This window comes from Panthera tigris, chromosome E1 (genome assembly GCF_018350195.1).
Source record: "Panthera tigris isolate Pti1 chromosome E1, P.tigris_Pti1_mat1.1, whole genome shotgun sequence".
Lineage (NCBI taxonomy): Eukaryota > Metazoa > Chordata > Mammalia > Carnivora > Felidae > Panthera > Panthera tigris.
The window spans coordinates 9,954,353-9,975,914 of NC_056673.1; the positions used below are offsets into that span (position 1 = coordinate 9,954,353).

A 21,562-nucleotide genomic window follows, 5' to 3' on the forward strand; every position below is an offset into this window, starting at 1 on the left:
AAACCCATGGAGGAGGGGAAGGAAAAAAAAAAAAAAGAGGTTAGAGTGGGAGAGAGCCAAAGCATAAGAGACTCTTAAAAACTGAGAACAGGGGCGCCTGGGTGGCTTGGTCGGTTAAGCGTCCGACTTCGGCTCAGGTCATCATCTCACGGTCCGTGAGTTCGAGCCCCGCGTCGGGCTCTGTGCTGACAGCTCAGAGCCTGGAGCCTGTTTCAGATTCTGTGTCTCCCTCTCTCTCTGCCCCTCCCCTGTTCATGCTCTGTCTCTCTCTGTCTCAAAAATAAATAAACATTAAAAAAAATTAAAAAAAAAAACCTGAGAACAAACTGAGGGTTGATGGGGGGGGGGTGGGAGGGGAGGGTGGGTGATGGGTATTGAGGAGGGCACCTTTTGGGATGAGCACTGGGTGTTGTATGGAAACCAATCTGACATTAAATTTCATATATTGAAAAAATAAATAAATAAAAATAAAAAAATTTTAAAAAAGATGTGCTTTATACATATAAAATGGAATATTATTCAGCCATAAAAAAGAAGGAAATCTTGCCATTTGCAGCGACATGGATGGAGCTACACGGTATCCTGCTAAGTAAAATAAGTCAGTCAGAAAGGCAAATGCGAGACAATTTCACTCATATGTGGGATCTAAGAAATGAAACAAAGAAAGGGAGAAAAAAAAGGAGAGAGAGAGAGGGAGGGAAACAGAGAAATAGACTCTTAACTATAGAGAACAAACTATAGAGAACAAACTCCCCTATAGAGGGGAGGTGGGGGGGGGGACGGGTGAAGTAGGTGACAGGTAACGGGGGTTAAGAGCACACTTAGCATGATGAGTACTGAGTAATGTACAGAATTGCTGAATCACTATATTGTACACCGGAAACTAACATAACACCGTATGTTAACTACACGGGAATTAAAATGAAACCCTTAACAACAACAACAAAGGCACAACTACTGGAATAGGAGACCACAAGCATTGTTATCTGCAGCTGATAGAATTGTCTACTTGGAAAGCAGTTGCAAATCAACTGGAAACCATTCACACTAGCAGCAGTAAGAGAGGGAGGGCATTACAAATCAAAGATCAAGAAAATACCTACTTGAAGAACACAGTGCATGCTCCCTTGGGCAGCGCACATTCTAAAACTGGAATGACACAGAGGTTACCATGGAAGATGACACACAAATTCACGAAGCTTTCCATATTTTTAAAAATGACTAAGGGGGACGCCTGACCACCTCAGTCAGTAGAGCATGCGACTCTTGATCTTGGGGTTGTGAGTCAAGCCCCACATGGGGCCTAGAGCTTACTTAAAAAAGAATGACTGGGGCGCCTGGGTGGCTCAGTTGGTTAGGCGGCCGACTTCCGCTCAGGTCATGATCTCGCGGTCCGTGGGTTCGAGCCCCGCGTCGGGCTCTGTGCTGACAGCTCAGAGCCCGGAGCCTGTTTCAGATTCTGTGTCTCCCTCTCTCTCTCTGACCCTCCCCCATTCATGCTCTGTCTCTCTCTGTCTCAAAAATAAATAAACGTTAAAAAAAAATTTTTTTTTAAAAGAATGACTAAGGATTCCCATGCACAGAGTCATGAAAGTATAAAACCTAGACATAAATTCAACAGAGAGAGGAGGAGGGCACGGAGGAGGAGGAGGAGGAGGGGAAGGAAGGCCAGCAAGCCAACCTGTGCCCACGTTTCAGCAAGTCCCAGCCCCAATATTTACTAAGTATGGAATTGCACAGGCTGCTTAATCTCCCTGATCTACAAAATGGCAAGGACAGTGGGGCACCTGGGTGGCTCTGTCGGTTGAGCATCCGACTCTTGATCTCCGCTCAGGTCATGATCTCAGGGTCGTGAGTTCAAGCCCCCCATTGGGCGCCACCCTGGACGTGGAGCCTACTTCAAAAAAAAAAAAAAAAAAAGGCAAGGACAGTAATGATCCTATGTCCTAGGGTATTGTAAAGCCTAAAGGAGATGATATGTATCAAGCACATAGAACAATGGTTAGCACACAGTGTGCAAAGAATGTGACCTATTGGCAGTAATTCTACACTGGATGAAGATGATGGGGGAAAAAACAAGACTCCCCACCCCAGCAGAAGCAACAAGGTGGCGGAGGAAAGAATTCGGGAGTCAGACTGGGTTTGACTTTGGGAACACTGCCAAACCCCACCTGAGCCTGTTCAGTTGGTTAAGCGACTGACTCTTGATTTTGGCTCAGGTCACAATCCCACAGTTCATGGGTTCGAGCACCTTGTAGGTTTCCACCCTACTTGGAATTCTGTCTTTCTCCCTGTCTGCCACTCCCCTGCTCATTCTCGTGCTCTCTCTCTTTCAAATATAAAAAAACTTTTTTTTTTTTTTTTTTTAAAGAACGTCTAGGGGCGCCTGGGTGGTCCAGTCAGTTAAGCGTCCGACTTCGGCTCAGGTCATGATCTCGCTGTTTGTGGGTTCGGGTCCCGCATCAAGCTCTGTGCTCATAGCTCAGAGCCTGGAGCCTGCTTCAGATTCTGTCTCTGTCTCTGTCTCCTTCTCTCTCTCTGCCCCTCTCCTGCTCGTGCTCTGTCTCTGTCTCTCAAAAATAAATAAATGATTAAAAAAATTTTTTTAAAGAACATCTACCTTCTAGGTTAGAGAGGTCAAAGAGGACAAGCATCTTAGGTTGCAGCCCAAGGTACACTGGTCTGACGCGTGTAACTGGGGAACGGGCGGACGCTTGTGTAGGCAAGGACACGGGTGCCTTTTTGGAAGTGAGCCTGCTTCCTTAACACAGAGTCTGGCCAAGGTGCAGCTGGCACCGAACATTCAACTTACTTAACTTTTAGAAAACCCTGATACCAGTTTAAAATAAGGACATCCTGGGGCGCCTGGGTGGCTCGGTCGGTTAAGCGTCTGACTTCGGCTCAGGTCATGATCTCACGGTCCGTGAGTTCGAGCCCCGCGTCGGGCTCTGTGATGACAGCTCAGAGCCTGGAGCCTGTTTCAGATTCTGTGTCTCCCTCTCTCTCTGCTCCTCCCCTGTTCATGCTCTGTCTCTCTCTGTCTCAAAAATAAATAAACGTTAAAAAAAATTTTTTTTTAAATAAAAAATAAATAAATAAATAAATAAATAAAATTAGGACATCCTCTTAAATCCCACATGTGCTATGTATAGAATCACCTAAATGAACACTTTTGTGTGGTGCCAGTTTTTTTTATTTATTTATTTATTTATTTTTAATTTTTTTTTTCAACGTTTTTTTATTTATTTTTGGGACAGAGAGAGACAGAGCATGAACGGGGGAGGGGCAGAGAGAGAGGGAGACACAGAATCGGAAACAGGCTCCAGGCTCCGAGCCATCAGCCCAGAGCCTGACGCGGGGCTCGAACTCACGGACCTCGAGATCGTGACCTGGCTGAAGTCGGACGCTTAACCGACTGCGCCACCCAGGCGCCCCGGTGCCAGTTTTTATAACGTTCACCTGTGTGGCTACAGGAAACCCCACCCCCCACCCCGGCCACCCTACTGGCCAAGCACTGTCTCCAGAAGGGACTGGTGTTCAAGCTCATCCCTGGGGTGCCCGTCAGATCTCCTCTCACTAGCTCCACAGATACCGTGAGCAGAAAGCCGACCCTCCATCTACCCCACACCCACCGGGAGAATCAGCAATGTCACTCTGAGGCATAAAACCCAAAGGGTCAGGAGCAGGGACGGGGACGGCTACTTGCACACCCACGTTCATGGTGACATTATTCACCGGATCCAAGAGGTGTGAACGACACCAACATCCACTGATGGATGAATGGACAAACGAAATGTGGCGTGTGCATACAGCGTCATGGAATTCAGCCTTAAAGAAAAAAAAAAGAAGAAGGGAATTCTGGCACTTGTTCCAGCACGGCTCAACCTTGAGGACGTTATGCTAAATGTGATAGGCCAGGCAAGAAAGGATAAGGACTGCCCGACTCCACTTGTATGGAGTCTCTAGAACTGGCAATTCACAGAGGCAGAAAGTAGAATGCTGGTTGCCAGGCGCTGGGGGTGGGGGAGGAAGGAGTGGGGAGCTAGTGTTGAGCGGGGACAGAGTTTCAGTTGTGGGGGAGGAAAAGTGCTCTGTGGGTGGACGGGGGAGGGGGGCATGGCTGCAGGCCACTGTGAACGTGCTTAATGCCGCTGAACTGTACCCTTAGAAATGCTTCTGAAGATAATTGTTATGTCATGCGTCTTTCACCACAGTTCAAAAGAACCCATCAGGGGCGTTTAAAGCCATTGACTCCGCCCTTCAAACTATACCCAGAACCTGGCTACTGCTCCCAGCTCCACGGCCACAACCCTGCCCAGGCCACCTCTTTCCCAGCCTCTGGTCTGGCCTCCCCACTCCATTCGTCCCCTCTCAACAAGCAGCCAAGGACTCCTTTCAGAATGAAGTCAGGGGACACCTGCGTGGCTCAGTCGGTTGAGAATCCGACTCTTGGTTTCGGCTCAGGTCACGATCTCACTGTTCGTGAGTTCGAGCCCGGAGCCGGGCTTGGGATTCTCTCTCTCTCTCTCTCTCTCTCTCTCTCTGCTCCCCCACCCTCAACGCACTTGCATGTGTACTCTCTCTCAAAAATAAAAATTAAAAAAAAAAAAAAAAAAAAGGAATGAAGTCAGATCATGTCACTCTTCTGTTCCTTGGCCTTTCTGCCCTCGCCTCCCACTGCTGTCCTCGCTCACGCAGCTGCAGCCACAGTGGCCTCTCACTGTGGGTCACCCCTTTCTACCTGGCGGATGTCATCACCTCTTCCACGTCGCGCTCGTGAACGCAGGCATCTCTTTCCTCTTCACCGATGGTTCTTTTTGCTTAGAGCAGTGCGGGGCACATAGGAGGCACTCAAAAATATCTGTTGAATTAGCGAATAAGTGAAAGGAGGATTGCTTCTCAAGTCTGGTAATGAAACCGTGCCTCGGCACCGGGCTCATAGCAGAAGGGCACGGCAGTGTCTTGACAAGGTTGCCATCTAGTGGCTGGATTCCTTTGTAGCTTTGTGGGGGCTCTCCCCACCTTTTGTGGGACCCTGAGATGAGCAGCCAATGGCGAAAGCAGGGAGGGCAAGTGCCTACGCACGAGGGACCATCGTGTTGTCTAAATCTACCCCGACAGGGTAAGATGAGATATATACAAAGGGCACCTTAGGGACAAAAGGAAGAAGAACGTATCTGGGCTGGAACGCAGATAGGTTAATAATATTGATCTAGAAAGAAAATCAGCAGGAGTGGATGTGGAGTGTGGACACTGTTGTTCTTGAAATATTCTAGGAAAGGCTTCCAGAAACTCCATGCTCTCCCATTCAAGACCTGGGTCAGATGGCGAGTTAGCACCATGTGCGAGTGTGAGCAACCATGAAATTATTATTACCAAAGCACGGAGCATTTTCTGCTGGTACTGGGTTTGAGTGGTTCTCCCTAACGACGGATCGATTCCCAGGACAGGGTGCACGCGATACAGGCTGGTCGCAGGTTTAACTATTGTGAGTTTAAAACTACAATACCATATTATAATTTCATGCTAAGATCCTTGTTAAAATTAGTACAGTTGAGGGGCGCCTGGGTGGCTCAGTCGGTTAAGCGTCCGACTCTTGATTTCAGCTCAGGTCCTGATCTCACGGTTTGTTAAGTTCAAGCCCTGCATCAGGCTCTGCGCTGATAATGTGGAACCTGCTTGGGATTCTCTCTCTCTCTCTCTCTCTCTCTCTCTCTCTCCCACCCCTCCACCCTACTTATTCTTTCTCTCTCAAAATAAATAAATAAACTTAAAAAAATAAAATTAATGCAGTTGAAAGAAAACAGAAATAACACATACCATGCATTATGGAAAACTTGTCCCAAGGCCAAAAGTTCAGAAACTAAGACTTGAGGGCCATAAAAAGAACTCTGTTCCCTAGGAGTCTATATATATAATTTATAGTTGCAACTTTCCTTTAAGAGGAAATCAACTACATATTGTTAGCATTTTGCTTATTTTCTTTGTTTTCATTCTTTTTCTTTGTTTTTTTTTTTTTAATGTTTATTTACTTATTTTAAGAGACAGAGAGCTCACAAGTAGGGGAGGGGCAGAGAGACAGGAAGAGAGAGAATCTCAAGCAGGCTTGTAAATCCAACATCCAATGGGGGTGCCGTTTCTAACAAACTAAATCACTTCCATCTTTGTTGCCATGGTATTGAGATTTTAAAACCTGCACTTATTACTACAAAAGTACCAGCACTTTTGTTTCCCTGTTTCTCGTGTGTATGAAAGAGAGAAAGAGAGAGAGAGAAAAAAAACGTGATCCAATATTCAAATGGCCACCTAACACCCCTGTACCTACAACAGACAAGCCTGGCTGACGGGAAGCATCACCGTGTGGCTTAACAGCTGGCTCACCGGCTGATGCACAGGTCTGATTCACCGTGAACGAGGCAGTTTAGGGATACACGACAATGCACGGAGGCGCCAGCCGTCCAAAAAGCTGGTTAGAAAATTGTTGAGGACTGCCCGCGTTTCAAAATAAAAGTTCCAGAGGCAAGCTGTCATTTTCGAATGCAACTCCATTAATTCAAAGGACATAATTTCGTTATAGTAAAGAAGGTGGCAAACTGAATTCGTATGGCAACTTTAGGAATCATAACTGTGCCTTGCAACCCACTAGCCCATTACAGTTTAGGAAGTCTTCAAGATCTCTGTCTTGAGAGCATCACTATGTAGCAGATATGCAAGTACTTCCTTAATTTGACAATTAAACAGGCTATTGCCCTAGGAGGTGTGGGAGTGAGCCCACTTGAGGAGCCAGGATGAAACCCAAGTCTTTCTCTGGAATCCTGAACCAAGAGAGCACATGCTGTGATCAAACAAATAGTTCATCAACAAAATGGTTAAACAAACATCACAAAAGCAAGTAGAAGTGGAAGATTTGGCAAAACAAACAAACAAACAAAACCTTTAGGTTTTGACCTGTATTTACTCTGTTTTTAATTTTTAAAGCATTGTATGGATAGGTTTAAAAATTTTCAAACAGTATAGAAAGATCCCACCTGAAGTCTCTTTCCCCCACCACTTTCAGTTCAGGTAACTCCTCAAAGATAACCATTTTTATATCCCTCCAGAAAAAAAAGTTGTGATTTCAAATATAGTATTAATGTATATTTGAAAAAATTAAAGATCGTACTATAAGCACCATGGGCTTTTCCCCACTGAGTAATGTACTTTGATCTTCCCCTGTTGGTTACATACAAATCTACTGTGTCCGTTTTCGTAGCTGCATAGTATTCCACAGCATCACCCTCACATTATGCAACCAGCTCTGTACTGATACACGTTTAGGTGTTTCCAGTATTTTCCTATTATAAGAATGCCACAACTGTCTATATATATTGTCATCCTTTTTTCAAGTAAATCAGTCATATTAAATGCTGAGTAGCAGAAATCCTTGGTGAAAGACTATACATATTTCAAATGCAGACAGATATTACCTAACCATCTTTGTGCATCAAGTGTATGTGGAGTGCCAGCTTCCTTCACCCTTAAGAACATGAGAAGTTATCAACCACTTTCATTTTTGCTAATTTATTAGGGGAAATAGTATATCTACTTATTATTCTGACTTCCATTTCTTTACCTATATGTGAGACTTAGCATCTTTCTAGTGGCTTGTGTGTGTATGTGTGTGTGTGTGTGTGTGTGTATGTGAATTAGCCATTTTCCTATTGTACTATTTTTCTTTTTCTTATTGATTTATATAAACTCTTTGGACATAAGCCCTTTGTTACATGTATTGCAAATAGCTTCCTCTTTTTACGAGGCAGTTTTTTTATATTTATGTGATTTTTCATCTTTTCTTATATGGCTTCTGTGTTTGCTCCTACTTAGAAAGGCCCTTCCAAGGTCAAGACTACAAATTGACTCTGATGTTTTTCTCTTTGTACGTTCATGGTTTCACTTTTTAATGTCTAAATCTTTAATCGGCTTGGAATTTATTTTGATGGCAGGAATGAGATAAGAATCCTATTTTATTTTTTCCCAAAGACTCAGTCGTTATTTTTTTAATACTTTTTAAGTGTTTATTTATTTATTTTGAGAGAGAGAGAGAGAGCACAAGCAGGGGAGGGGTGGAGAGAGAGGGAGAGAGAGAATCCCAAGCAGGCTTAGCACTGTCAGTGCAGAGCCCAATGTGGGGCTCAATCTCACAAACCGAGATCATGACCTGACCCACCATCAAGAGTCAGCCGCTTATCCAACTGAGCCACCCAGGCGCCCCATCAATCAGTCGTTACTTACGAATGAATTACCAGTCTTGATATAAGATGCTACTTTGTCCTATACTATCCTATATATATACTAGTCCAATGCAATCTGGACTTTCTCCATCGTCCATTGAACTGCCTATTGGTTCTCCAGTTCCAAGATACTTAAACTTAGTCCCTTGGTTACTGTTTTTCTAGAAATTTTCTGATTATTGACAAATATTTAGTCTTCTAGATCAGGACCTATCCACAGAGGTACTATTAACGTTTTGGGCTGGATAATTCTTTATTGTTGGGGGCTGTCTTATGCGTTTAGCAGCCACCCTGACCTCCACCCACTAGGTGTCAGTAGCACACCCCTAATTATGAAAATCAAAAATGTCTGAAGATATTGCCAATTGTTCCTTGGGTTAGGGTGGTGGGCAAGAGGGCCGCCCATTGGGAACTACTGTTTTAGATAAACCCAGTATCATTTTCCCAGTGTTTGCACTCCCAGTCAATTTCCGTGGATACCTTCATTGGCGTGAAAAGAGATTCATAAAGTAATTTAGACAATGTTATTATATTTAAGATATTATACTTATTAAATATTTATTATATTTAACCTTCCTATTCAGGAACCATGTATATATATCCTTCTACTTATTTATTTCTCCTTTTATGTCCTTCAAAAGAGTTTTAAGATTATTTTTTTAAAAATACAGTCTCTTGGGCACCTGGGTGGCTCAGTCATTAAGCATCTGACTTCGGCTCAGGTCATGATCTCGCAGTTTGTGAGTTCGAGCCCTGCATCAGGTAAGCTCAAGCCCCACTTCGGGTAAAACATGAGCCCTGGGTGAGCCCCGCTTTCTCTCTCTCTGTCTCTCTCTCTCTCCGTACCTCTCTCTCTCTCTCTCTGTCCCTTGCTCACTTGCACCCCCCCCCCAAAAAAATATATATGGTCTCTTATAATATTAAGTTTATTCCTATATATATTTTACCTTTTACATTCCTTTATAAATGGGATCATTTCTTATATTATTTATCTTTTCCAACCAGTCACTGATAGGAAAGTGACTTACATTTTGTATTCTACAACCACACACTAAACTCTTATTGTATCTAATAGATTGCGGGGCATTCTAAGTTTTTTCTAATGATAAAATGTTCAGCAAATTCTTTTTTTTTATTTTTTTTAATGTTTATTTATTTTTGACAGAGAGAGAGAGAGAGACAGAGCATGAGCGGGGGGAGTGGCAGAGAGAGAGGGAGACACAGAATCCGAAGCAGGCTCCAGGCTCTGAGCTGTCAGCACAGAGCTTGATGCAGGGCTCGAACTCATGAACCATGAGATCATGACCTGAGCCAAAGTTGGACGCTCATCCGACTGAGCCATCCAGGCGCCCCAAATGTTCAGGAAATTCTAGGCATTTTTCTAAGCGTATGATGTTATCCTCTGTATAAAATCATCATTTTGTTTCCTCATTTCTAATATTTATGTAGCTATTGTTCCTCTGTCTCACTGCCCTGGTTAATACTTGCAGAAAAACTTAGTTGACAGGGATAATGATGGGCAATCTTTTGTTGTTGCTGTTGTTTATTTTTATTTACTTTTGAGAGATAGATAGAGAGCAAGCAGGGGAGGGGCAGAGAGAGAGAGAGAGACAGAATCGCAAGCAGGCTCCGTGCTGTCAGCCCAGAGCCCAACGCGGGGTTTAAACGCACAAACCATGAGATCATAACCTGAGCCAAAATGAAGAGTTGGACGCTTAACCAACTGAGCCACCCAGACGCCCCCAGTGATGGGCAATCTTGAATCATTCTTGATTTTAACGGGAAGACTTCCAGGATTCCACCATTGAGGACAGTTCTGGCTTTGGTTTGAGATACATATACGTCATACCACTAGACAAGTATCCATACATTTATAGCAAACCGAAAGTTTGTTTTTAAAAACAGAAAGATTGGGGCGCCTGGGTGGCTTGGTCGGTTAAGCGTCCGACTTCGGCTCAGGTCATGATCTCACGGTCCGTGAGTTCGAGCCCCGCGTCGGACTCTGTGCTGACAGCTCAGAGCCTGGAGCCTGTTTCAGATTCTGTGTCTCCCTCTCTCTCTGCCCCTCCCCTGTTCATGCTCTCAAAAATAAATAAATGTTAAAAAAAAAAAATTTAAAAAAAAAAAAAAAAACGGAAAGATTGATAATTTTGCCAAATGTGTCTTCCACCTCTACCGAGATGACCAATGGTTCTCCTTCCTTGGCCTATCAATATTGTACAATAGATTATATTACTAAATTTCCAAACATTAAGGCTTTCTTGGCATAAATCCACTTCATTGCGATGTATACTATTATTCTCTTAATTTCTTCTTGAATTCTATTTGCTAATATTCTGATCCCACATTTTTTTTAAGCTTATTTACTTTGAGTGGGGGGAGGGGCAGAGAGAGGGGGAGAGAGAGAATCCCAAGCACGCCCCACACTGTCAGCGAGGAGCCCAATGCGGGGCTCGAACTCACGAACCGTGAGGTCATGACCTGAGCCGAAATCCAGAGTCACTGACTTACTGGCTTACTACTGACTGAGCCACCCAGGCGTCCCTGGATCTCACACTTTTACATCAATATTTCAGAGTGAGATCTTTTTGTCATTTTTTTTAAAATGGTGCTTTGTCAACTTTTGAAACTCGTGTTTAGGCCGGCGTGATAGAAAGAAGTTGTACTTTCATTTGTTGTATTTTTAAAACCAAATGTGTGCATTTAGTATGAAAGTAGTCTTTAAAATAGTAAAACCATTGTATAGAAACATGAGGCCCTTACATCAAAAAAAAAAAAAAAAGCCACATTTACTCTTCATAGATTCAACTTTTAGAAAACCGAGTACATTAAAATACACCTTTGGAGAGCTAATCTGGGTTGTGGTATTTTATGCAGACACAAAAAATCGTAAGTATACTACCATTCAACCTCCATTATAAAGTACTAATGACATAATTCAGCTATTTTCCCATCTCAGACAATTTAGCAATACAGGGAGATCTGCACTAGAACAGTGGGACCATGGAAATCTTAGCTTTCTTACCAAAATAAAATCAAATACATTCCTGGAGTTTTATGCTTTCCAAGCTCTGAACTCACATATAATGGTTAAAAAACCCTTTTCTGATTCTCAGAAAACTAGGAAACCTGAGAAAGTTCCCCGGGTCCCAGTGGCCACTGCCACCTAAGTGACTCAGAGCAGCCTTTATGGGAGGATTTTCCCAGACTTCCACAGGGTCCAGGAAGGATGCCGTCCACCCAGGCCCGTGAGAGGCCTACAGCGTTCATTCACTCATCGAATATGTACCTCATACCAAGACGACCCCAGAACCGACACTAGCTTGCCAGAAATGCCTCGGAGGAATTTCACACACACATGGTGACAGATGGACAGCGAGACGGACAGAGGGAACCACAGCACTCCTCCCTACCTTTTTGTTTCTTCTCAGTCTCCTCACTAGACGTAAACTCGCCGTGGGCAGGGATGTCGTTGCCTAAACCCCTTCCTGGCCCAGAGTAAGGGCCAGCAAAACATCTCTGATGAGGGGAGGGACGCAGGAATCATTGAATGTTTTTCAAAACACCAAGATAATGGCCTGCTTAGGTCCCTTGTACCCAGGTCCCTCCTGCCTGGGTCCTTCCTACCTGGTCCTTTTCACCTGAGGCTCTCCTGCGTGGGGCCTTCCCACCTGGGTTCTTCCTGCCTGGGGCCTTCCTATCTGGATCCCTCTCACCTGAGTCCCTCCAGCCCGGGGCCCTCCTGCCTGAGTCCCTCCAGCCTGGGGCCCTCCTGCCTGAGTCCCTCCAGCCTGGGGCCCTCCTGCCTGAGTCCCTCCTGCCTGGGGTCCTCCTGCCTGGGGTCCTCCAGCCTGAGGTCCTCCTCTCTGAGTCCCTCCAGCCCGGGGCCCTCCTGCCTGGGGTCCTCCTCTCTGAGTCCCTCCTGCCTGGGGCCCTCCTGCCCTGGGCTCTCCGACCTGGGTCCTTCCTACCTGGGTTGCTCCTCAGGCGGCTCTCAGCAAGTTCAGAGATGGCTCCAGCTGTCGAAGTCTTTTTCAGTCGAACTACCCCAGAAGCGGCCGTACTTCCTGGTTTGTTGAGCATGTCCTCACTGCTGGCCCTCTTGAGCTGACAGAGGATGAAAACATGTATCATCAGTAGGGAGTGCTATAGACCAAGAAAACACAGCGCAATAGCACCTGCCCTGTGGTTAAGATGCTGTGATGACACTTTCAGGAGTATCCCACTGGGAGGTGGAAACTTGCAAAGCTAGACAAACCTGTGTCTATCGTTTACAGGACAGAGTACGACCTTCCGTTACTGTTTCAAAGAATAGTATAAGATGATGGGTGAATATGACCCATCGTGTCACACTTCAAATAATGATTTTTTTAAAAACCTGCTTTCCTGGGGGCACCTGGGTGGCTCAGTCGGTTGAGCGCCTGACTTCGGCTCAGGTCATGATCTCAGTTTGTGAGTTCGAGCCCTGCATCGGGCTCTCTGCTGTAAAGCCTGCTTTGGATCCTCTGTTCTCTCTCTGTGTCCCTCCCCTGCTCACTCTCTCTAAAGAACAAAAACAAAAAACCCTGCCTTCCTGGGTTTTAAATTAAAATTAAATTTAAAAAATTAAAATTAAAAAAAAAATAAAAAAAAAATTTTTTAATTTAAAAAAATTAAAAAAAATTAAAAAACAATAAAAAATTTAAAAATTAAATTTAAAAAATTAAAAAATTAAACAATTAAAAAATTAAAATTAAAATTAAAAAAAATTTAAAAAAAATAAAAATTTAAAAATTTTTTAAAAAGGGGGGGGAGGGAGATGATAAAAAAAAGAACTGTGAGATGCACAAAAGGCAAGATGGGGTAATGCGCAGAAAATTCAAGGACAACAAAAAATAGCTTAAAAATACATATCTCAGTTATAGAGATGTCTGTGTGTATACGTATGTGTGTGTGTATATGTACGTGTATACATATGTATGTATATGTGCACATACACATATATGGGGGAAGTAGAAGGAGGACATAGAAACAATCTGAACATGTAACATGTGCTCCATACCGGGCACTCCATATACGATCTCACACAGACGTGTTCAAAGGGAATAAAGGAACTTTCCTAGAGGCCAGAAGAACACTGCTTATGGAGACAGAAAGAAAGCAGAAACTCCTTTTTCTGCTTTCTTCCCTGTCACGAAACCAGGAAAACAAACATGTGTTAAAAGGAACTGAAATCTAAGAGGGGGAGCCCCTAAATGAGCTCACAGCTCTGGCCCAAGTAAATTACAGTCAGGGTCAGTGAGAGACACTGCAAATAAATTTTCTCAACCACCATAAGTCTTCTCGAAAGAATGTTCCTGAAGAGGAACAGTGCTAGAAGACTGGAGCCAGGCAGATGCCTGGACCCATCCCGAATATATCTGACATCTGGAGAGAGCAGTATGGGAAAGCCCTCAAACCAATGGAGGCCTGGAGCAGGCAGTCCCTGCCACCCACCCTGGCTTGAGAGCCCAAAGGGCCAGCTCCATCCCACTCTACTGGCTTTGGGGTCATTTACTGAAGGGTAGGTGTTTAAATATTTGCACAACTAAAAAAAAAAATTTCCATTTTTGCACTGTTTAGATTTCAGGGTATTAACAATACACACCCCAGAATGGTGTGAAAGAAAACAAAACAAAACAAAACAAAACCAAGTGTTGGTGAGGTTGTGAAGCAACGGGAACTCTCATGCTCTGCTTGCGGGAGTGTGTACCGATAAGCCGCTTTGTAAAGCTGGCAGTATCTGTTAGAGGTGAATATCTGCACGCTATGATTCAGCCATCCCACTCCTAAATCTATATCCAAGAGAGAAATGAGGACATGGGCTCATCAAAAGAATGTTCACAGCAGCTTTATTTATGAGAGCCCCCAAAAATACAATCCACGTGTTCACCAGCAAGAGGAGAGAGTTAAAGAATGACTTAGTAGACAACAGAAAGTACACAGTAAAAAAAGAAAAAAAAAGGAATTACTGATACACCAATAGATGAATGGATCCCACAGAGACGCCAAGTGAAAGAAATTAGACATACAAGAGTATACCCTTCCTGATTTCACTTTTTACAGAGCTAAGAATTGGTAAAAACCAAATGATGGTGATAGAAGTCAAAATAGTGGTTCCCTCCGGGGGTGTTACTGACTGGGAAGGAACCTTCTGGGGTTGGGGGGAGGGGGTGGAATGTTCTATATCTTGACTTGGTGGTGGTTTATATAGATATGGCCACATGTAAAAACTCAATGAGTTGTATGGCTAAGACTAAGATTAATGCGCTCCACATACTTTATTTTATTTATTTGTTTGTTTATTTATTTATTTATTTTTGTGTGTGGTTCTCACACTTTTTAAAACAATTTTTTTTAATGTTTATTTTTATTTTTGACAGAGAGAGAGAGAGAGAGAGAGAGAGAGCAGAGCATGAGCGGGGGAGGGGCAGAGAGAGAGGGGGAAACAGAATCCGAAGCAGTTTCCAGGCTCCGAGCCGTCAGGACAGAGCCCGACGCGGGCCTCGAACTCACTGTGAGATCATGACCTGAGCCGAGGTCGGACGCTCAACCGACTGAGCCACCCAGGCGCCCCCACATACTTTATTCTAAGTGTGTTTGGCTTCAACAAAAAACAAAAGGAAAATGAGGGGACGGGTTATAATTGGGGTGAAGTCTTGCTTCCACCCTTACAAATCCTAGTCCACTTTTTTCCTTTTCTCCCCATTGTTATTTTAGAGATTTTTTTTTTATTGTGGTAAAATATACACGACACAAATGTGCCATTTAAAGTGTACACGTCAGTGGCATTATGTACATTCTCCCTGTTCAGCAACCATCACCACCCACCATCCACCTCCGGACCTTTTCCACCATCGCAAAGTGAGACTCTACTCATGAAATAATAATTCCCCGTAGCCTTTCTACAAGAGGGAAGATGCTGGGGCACCTGGGTAGTTCAGTCGGTTAAGCGTCTGACTTCGACTCAGGTCGTGATCTCATGGTTCATGAGTTCAAGCCCCGCGTCGGGCTCTGTGCTGACAGCTCGGCGCCTGGAGCCTGCTTCGGATTCTGTGTCTCCCTCTCTCTCTGCCCCTCCCCTGCTCGCACTCTGTCTCTCTGTCTCTGTCTCTGTCTCTCTCTCAAAAATAAACATTAAAAAAAATTTTTTTTAAAAAGAGGGAAGATGGTAAAAGTCTTAAGATTAGCCCAGAAGTTCTAGTCAATGTCTTTAAACAAATTATTCATTTTAAAAACAAATAGCTAACATGGAAAGGATGATTGACATGTACTTCTAGTCACTAGAAGTGAGCAGAACCATATTTTCTGGCCAATTGCACAGACCCCTAGTTTAACAAAAGGACTAAATACGGCATCTGGGTTGTTGCCTTTCTTTTTTTTTTTTTTAATATTTATTTATTTTTGAGAGAGAGACAGAGATAAAGCATTAGTGGGGGGAGGCAGAGAGAGAGGGAGACACAGAATCCGAAGCAGGCTCTAGACTCTGAGCTGTCAGCACAGAGCCCGACGCGGGGCTCGAACTCACAGCCTGCAGGATCATGACCTGAGCTAAAGTCGGACGCTTAACCGACGGAGCCACCCAGGCGCCCCACTCCATTGCCCTTCTTCCGGGGACTCCGTCATTGTTTTTCTACCTCCTGTCTCAGAGTAACAAGGGTTCCTGCACCCCATTTCTCCAGCCTGTCAAATTATCTGTGAAGTCACCAGTGAAATGCGTGTTTAGCACTAAATGACAATAGTTCATGATGTCAGCAACTTTTTCTCAATAGAAAAAAACCTATTATTCGCTCTGCCTAGAAGCATGCCCGGATGCCTCCCTGGGTCCCCAAAGAAAATCAATTCTGATTTGAGATGTTGAAAATTCCCTAGACAAACACCTCAAATGAAAAAGGGAAATCGTTACAGTTAAGGGGGTTTCTAACGCAATAATGCAAATGATGTGCACTTGGTTCTGTTTTCCTCCATCTGATTCCCCCGACGGTACTAGGATCAGTAAATTGGATGCAAAGTGTTGAATAATCTAAATCCACAGCAAAAGGCCAGGAGAGCAAAGGCTCGGTCTGCCAACCAGAACAGGGAATCCAAAATGGGAGGCTCTTCCCCCCCACCCCGATCCCCCCGCCCACCCACTGGGGCCAGAAGTGAAACTGTCTCCTGCAAGCCCCCCAAGGCCTCCACCCACCTCCGCGCCCTGCGTGTGGCGCCCAGGGGGTAGAGCTCGCTCCCCACTCTCCTCGTCCACCTTTTTGCAAGAGCTTCGTCCTTAACGAGATGACAGGTGGAGGCCACAGAGGACAGGACCCAGCAAGCAGTGGGAGACTTCCCCCTTCGTGGTCCCACTGTGTGTTATAAATAGATCTGATCCTGTCCTCTCCAGGCAAAAGGACACAGCTGATGTGCTACAGGCCAGCAGCGTGCTATGGCCTTACCAGGCAGCATGCGGACTTCGGATGGCAGCAAGGCTGTTCTACAGGGAGCACCTCATTTCCCCTGGGCCCTCCACAGAATCCCATTTGAGAAAGATCGATTGCGCAGAAGCTCTCCCGGAGGCGGGCCGTACAGACTGAAAACTGGTCCTTCTTGTCCTCTGAAGCAAACCTCTTCTCTGTCACTATTTTTTGGCTGCTGCTACATCAGACACGGAAAGCTACTTGTCTTAGTAATTTTTGTTCCTTCTCTATTCATGGCTGCATCTGGGGCTTTGTTTCCTGGTCACCGAATGCGGCTTCGCCGCTGCTTGAGATTTCTGGGTTTGTTACAGAAGATCACTAGGGCAGGTATGCGCTTCTTTGATATGTTTAGTATTTTCAATAATGCTTCCACTGATATTTGAGCTGCTGAGCACCTGCGCGTGAAAGCTTATAAAGGGAAAAAGTTTAAATAGCTCACAGATTAATGTAACTAAGAAATTCCTCTCAATTCCACAAAGGCGGGGACTGGTAGAATCCAAAGTTCTAAAATCACACATCACCTGATCCCCTCTTCAAAGGAAGAAAACATGTTAGGGTTGGAGCAGGGGCTCTCAAACTCGGGCGTGCGTCAGAATCCTTGGGGGTCTTGTGAAAACGCAGTCTGCTGCCTCCACCCCAGCCTCCAATCTGCCCACCACCACCACCAAGTGTGGTTCCCAAGGTCTGAAGTGAGTCCTGAGAATCTGCATTTCTAGCAAGTTCCCTCCCAGTGGATGCTGATGATGCTGATCCAGGGACCACACTTGAGAACCAAAGGTTTAGTGCAGCACTGTTGATGGAAATATAACACCAGCCACATTAAAAGAGTAAAATGAGGGGCGCCTGGGTGGCTCGGGCGGTTGAGAGTCCGGCTCTTGATTTGGGCTCAGGTCATGATCTCATGGTTCTTGGGATCAAGCCCAGCGTTGGGCTCCACGCTGACAGCACGGAACCTGCTTGGGATTCTCGCTCCCTCTCTCTGCCCCTCCCCTACTTGTGCTTGCTCTCTCTCAACATAAATAAACTGAAAAAAAAAATTGTTCACGAGTAAAACAAAAGGTAAAATTAATGTTAAAAATATATTTTCTTAACCCAACACACCCAAAATATTATCAAGCAACGTGAAATATATTAATGAAGCATTTTAGGGGAACCTGGGTGGCTCAGTCGGTTAAGCGTCCAACTCTTGGTTTTGGCCCACGTCCTGATCTCAAGGTTTGTGGGTGGACATTTCAAGGGCTCAGCTGCCACACGTGGCTAGTGGCTAGTTCATTGGGCACCACAGGTGCAGAGCAGTCCCTGAGAATGATTACGGAAGAATGACTGGGTCCCCAAGCCTCACGCAGAACATGCCTAAACTACCAAAGACCCTGCTTCCCTCTTGGCCACGGGAGATTGGGCAGGGTCAGTATACGACTCAGGCCTAGCTAAGCAGAGACCTTTCCCAATTTTTTGCTGCTTGTTTGATTTTGTTCTTTGCCGAATCAATCAGAAGTAAGCAAAGCAAGTAACTGGAAGTAAGCGGCCAGGTCTTTCGAGAAGATGCGGGAGGCTTGGCCACGCTGGCAGCCAGGCTTCGTAATACAAGCTGAAGGAGAACAGACGTCAGCAGGAGACAGAGCAGACGGACAGAGGCACGCGGACATGAGCGACAGACAGAGAGTCCTGGGGTGTTCCAGTCCCCGTCCCGGCCTCCCTGAGCTCCAGTCTTGCACCTCTGTTCCCCTGCTGACATGGGAACCTCAGATGCGTCCAATCCGTTTCTTTTCTGCCGAAGCTCGCTCAAGCCAATGTTCTGTCATCTGCAATAAAGGGAGTCCTGACTGATAGACTCCAGCCTTAGAGACGGCCAGAGTGGGGCGGCCTGTCTGCGTCAGGGCACCCCAGGTGCTTTCCTTTCCTGCGCTGGGCTCCAGCGGCACAAGGAGGACTTGTGGTAACAGCCCCCGGGGCCATCCAGGCTCCCAGGCCCTCATCCCGTTCCCATGCTGCTCCTGTAACTGGGGCCAGTATTTCAATAGGGCATTTCATTCCACTTTGGTGGATTTGTTTCAGTTTTCCTATTTGTGCCGGTTCGAATATATCTGTCCATTCTGTATGTATCCATTGACTATAAAGCAAATATAGTTAAGACGTCAACTGTGCATCCAGGTGGTGGTATATGGGGCGGGGGGGGGGGTCACTGTCATTCACCTTCTCTGTGCGCTTGCCATTTTCAAAGTAAACTACTGAGGGACACAAATCTTTTACCTGCGACTAGAGGGGGAAAGGAGAGAATGGCCAAGGCAGAGAAACGTGACAAGGGCTAGAAAAGGCACAGGCTTGGTGTAGCCCCTTCTGCTACCCCTTCCCTCAAACGCTGCCATTCTCTTTACAGAGTAAGACCTGGAGACCCCAAGAATCAGAAGTGACAACAGAGATATTTGCTTTTGTCCTGACATTTTTTCCTGTGGGACAAATTTCCAAAAACACTTAGGGGCGCCTGGGTGGGTCAGTCAGTTAAGCAGCCGACTCCTGATCTGGGCTCATGTCATGATCTCATGGTTCATGAGTTCAAGCCCTGCATCGAGAGGATTCTCTCTCTCCCTCTCTCTCTCCGCCCCTCCCCAGCTCTCCCTCTCTCTCTCTCTCTCTCTCAAGATAAATACATAAACTTTAAAAAATAAACAAAAAAGCATACCTATCAGTGGCAGAAGCAACCAACATTTCATTTTTCTTAGAAAACCCTCCTGAGCTTTAGACCTTGTTATTAAACACTGTTTGTTTTTTTTAAGTTTATTTTGAGAGAGGGCACACACACACACACATGCACGAGCAGGGGAGGGCAGAGAGATAGAGGGAGACAGAGGATCCCAAGCAGGCTCCGCACTGTCAGCATGTAGTCCGACTCGGGGTTTGATCCCAACAGCCGTGAGATCGTGACCTGAGCCAAAATCACGAGCTGGACGCTTAACCGACTGAGCCACCCAGGTGCCCCTAAACACTGCTTTTAAAAACATCTCGATATATTCCAGGAGCTCTAATGGTCTTAAGTATCTGCATTAATGTAAAATCTGCATTAAAAATGTGTCCCAAATGTGCTGTAGGTCAAGAATAATAAAAATTAAAGCCACGGAAATAATGAGCAAGTCCAGGGCAACAGAATGATAAACAAAACTGTGTGTAGATCACTCTCTCCACGTGTTACTCCTCAGGACAGCTACCTAGCTTGCCTGAGCCCTCACAGCTAGAAAGGGCTCGAGGCAGGATCCCGACTCAGCCTGGTCTGCCCCGCTCCCAGCCCGTGCTACTCTCACTCCAGGCCGCCATCACACTGCCGCTCCCAGCAGACCCAGTGGACTTAGGCATTTGATGAGTACTGAGTGTCCAACCAGGGGACAGGTGCTTTTCTAAGCGTGAGGGACGGAGCTGTGCAAGAAACCAAAGAGCACACGGTCCCTGCCCTCATGGGGCTTACATTCTAGCCGCTGCGAGACAGATACTCGCCAGGCAGGTAGTAAGAGTGGAAAAGGAAAATGAGGCAGGGTGAGGAGGGTGTATGGGGGGCCACTTTACAGTGAGTGGTCAGGGGTGACATCTGATAAGGTGACATTTGAGCAGAGACTGAAGGGAGACGTGGCAGAGGAACAGGGGTGGGGAGGAGGAATATTCCGGGCAGAAGGAGTGCGCCCGGCTCGTGGAGGGACGGTGTCGCCGGGCACCGGGAGGCTCTGTGGCCGGAGCTCGGGGGGCAGGGCAGAGGGGACAGCAATGACGTCTGAGAGGGAATGGGATCTCCAGGCCGTCACCGGCTACATCAAGGACTTTGCTTTTCATTCTGAGTGACACGGGGAGCCCCGAGGGACTTTCCAGCAGAGAGGTGACACGACAAATGCGTTAGAAGGACCACTCTGGCGTTTGCTGAGAACGGAATGTAGGGTGCAAAGACAAAGCACGGAGACCGCTGAGGAAGGCTGTGCAAGGAAGGTGGTGGCATGAGCCGGGTGGTCCCAAGGGCGGCGGTGGGAGTGGGCTGAAGGTGACATCGAGTCTGATGGCGGAAGTGATGGCGTTTTGCTGACGGCCTGTGGCACGTGAGAGAAGCAGGGCCCAAGATGGGGCCACGGGCTCTGGCCTGAGCCACTGAGGGGATGAAGCTGTTCAAGGGGAAGATTCGTGAGGAGCAGGTTTGGGGGCAGGAGAGGGGGAGGGGGAGGAACCCGTCTGGGACATGTTATATTCTAGGTGCCTTTCAGACATCCAAGAGGCGAGGTCACAAAAGCCGCTGGAGGGCACCTGGATGGAGACGCAAACTTGGATGTCATCTACTCATACAGCTGATCCCTGAACAGCGCAGGGGTTAAGGGTCCCAATGCCCATGCAGTCAAAAATCCACATACAACTTTTGACTCCCCCCAAACTTACTAATACCCTACTATGGACCAGAAGCCTTACCGATAACATAAACAGTCAATTAACATGCGTTTTGTATGTGATACGTATTACATACTGTATTCACATAGTAAGGTAAGCTAGAGAGGAGAAAATGTTAAGGAAATCACAAGAGAATAGACATTTATGGTACTGTACTGTAAAAAATCGGCATATGAGTGGACTCGTGCAGTTCAAACCCGCATTCAAGCGTCAACTGTGGTATTAAAATTCACGAGAACAGGCACTAACACCTAGAAAAACTGTTCTCAATAGGGACAGCGCTGACCCTCAGGGAGCATGCTGGAAATGTGTTGGGGGCATTTTTAGTCATCACCCCAACTGGTGGCGCTACTTATATATTTAATGGGTGAGAGAACAGGGAACCCAGACAATCTTGCACGTGACAAT

General features: G+C 45.8%; 1 protein-coding gene across 14 annotated transcripts in view; it reads right to left on the reverse strand.

Moving 5' to 3' along the window:
* SPECC1 (sperm antigen with calponin homology and coiled-coil domains 1) overlaps positions 1–21,562 on the reverse strand; it is a 270,257-nt gene that overhangs the window by 178,438 nt on the left and 70,257 nt on the right. For 13 of the 14 annotated variants that reach the window (XM_042966219.1, XM_042966217.1, XM_042966221.1 and 10 more), the window contains one exon: positions 12,242–12,377. In XM_042966219.1, the coding sequence (XP_042822153.1) occupies positions 12,242–12,377 (136 nt within the window). Of the gene's footprint in view, positions 1–12,241; positions 12,378–12,666; positions 12,690–21,562 lie in introns of those variants that run through there. The other variant, XM_042966222.1, reaches the window with a different exon arrangement.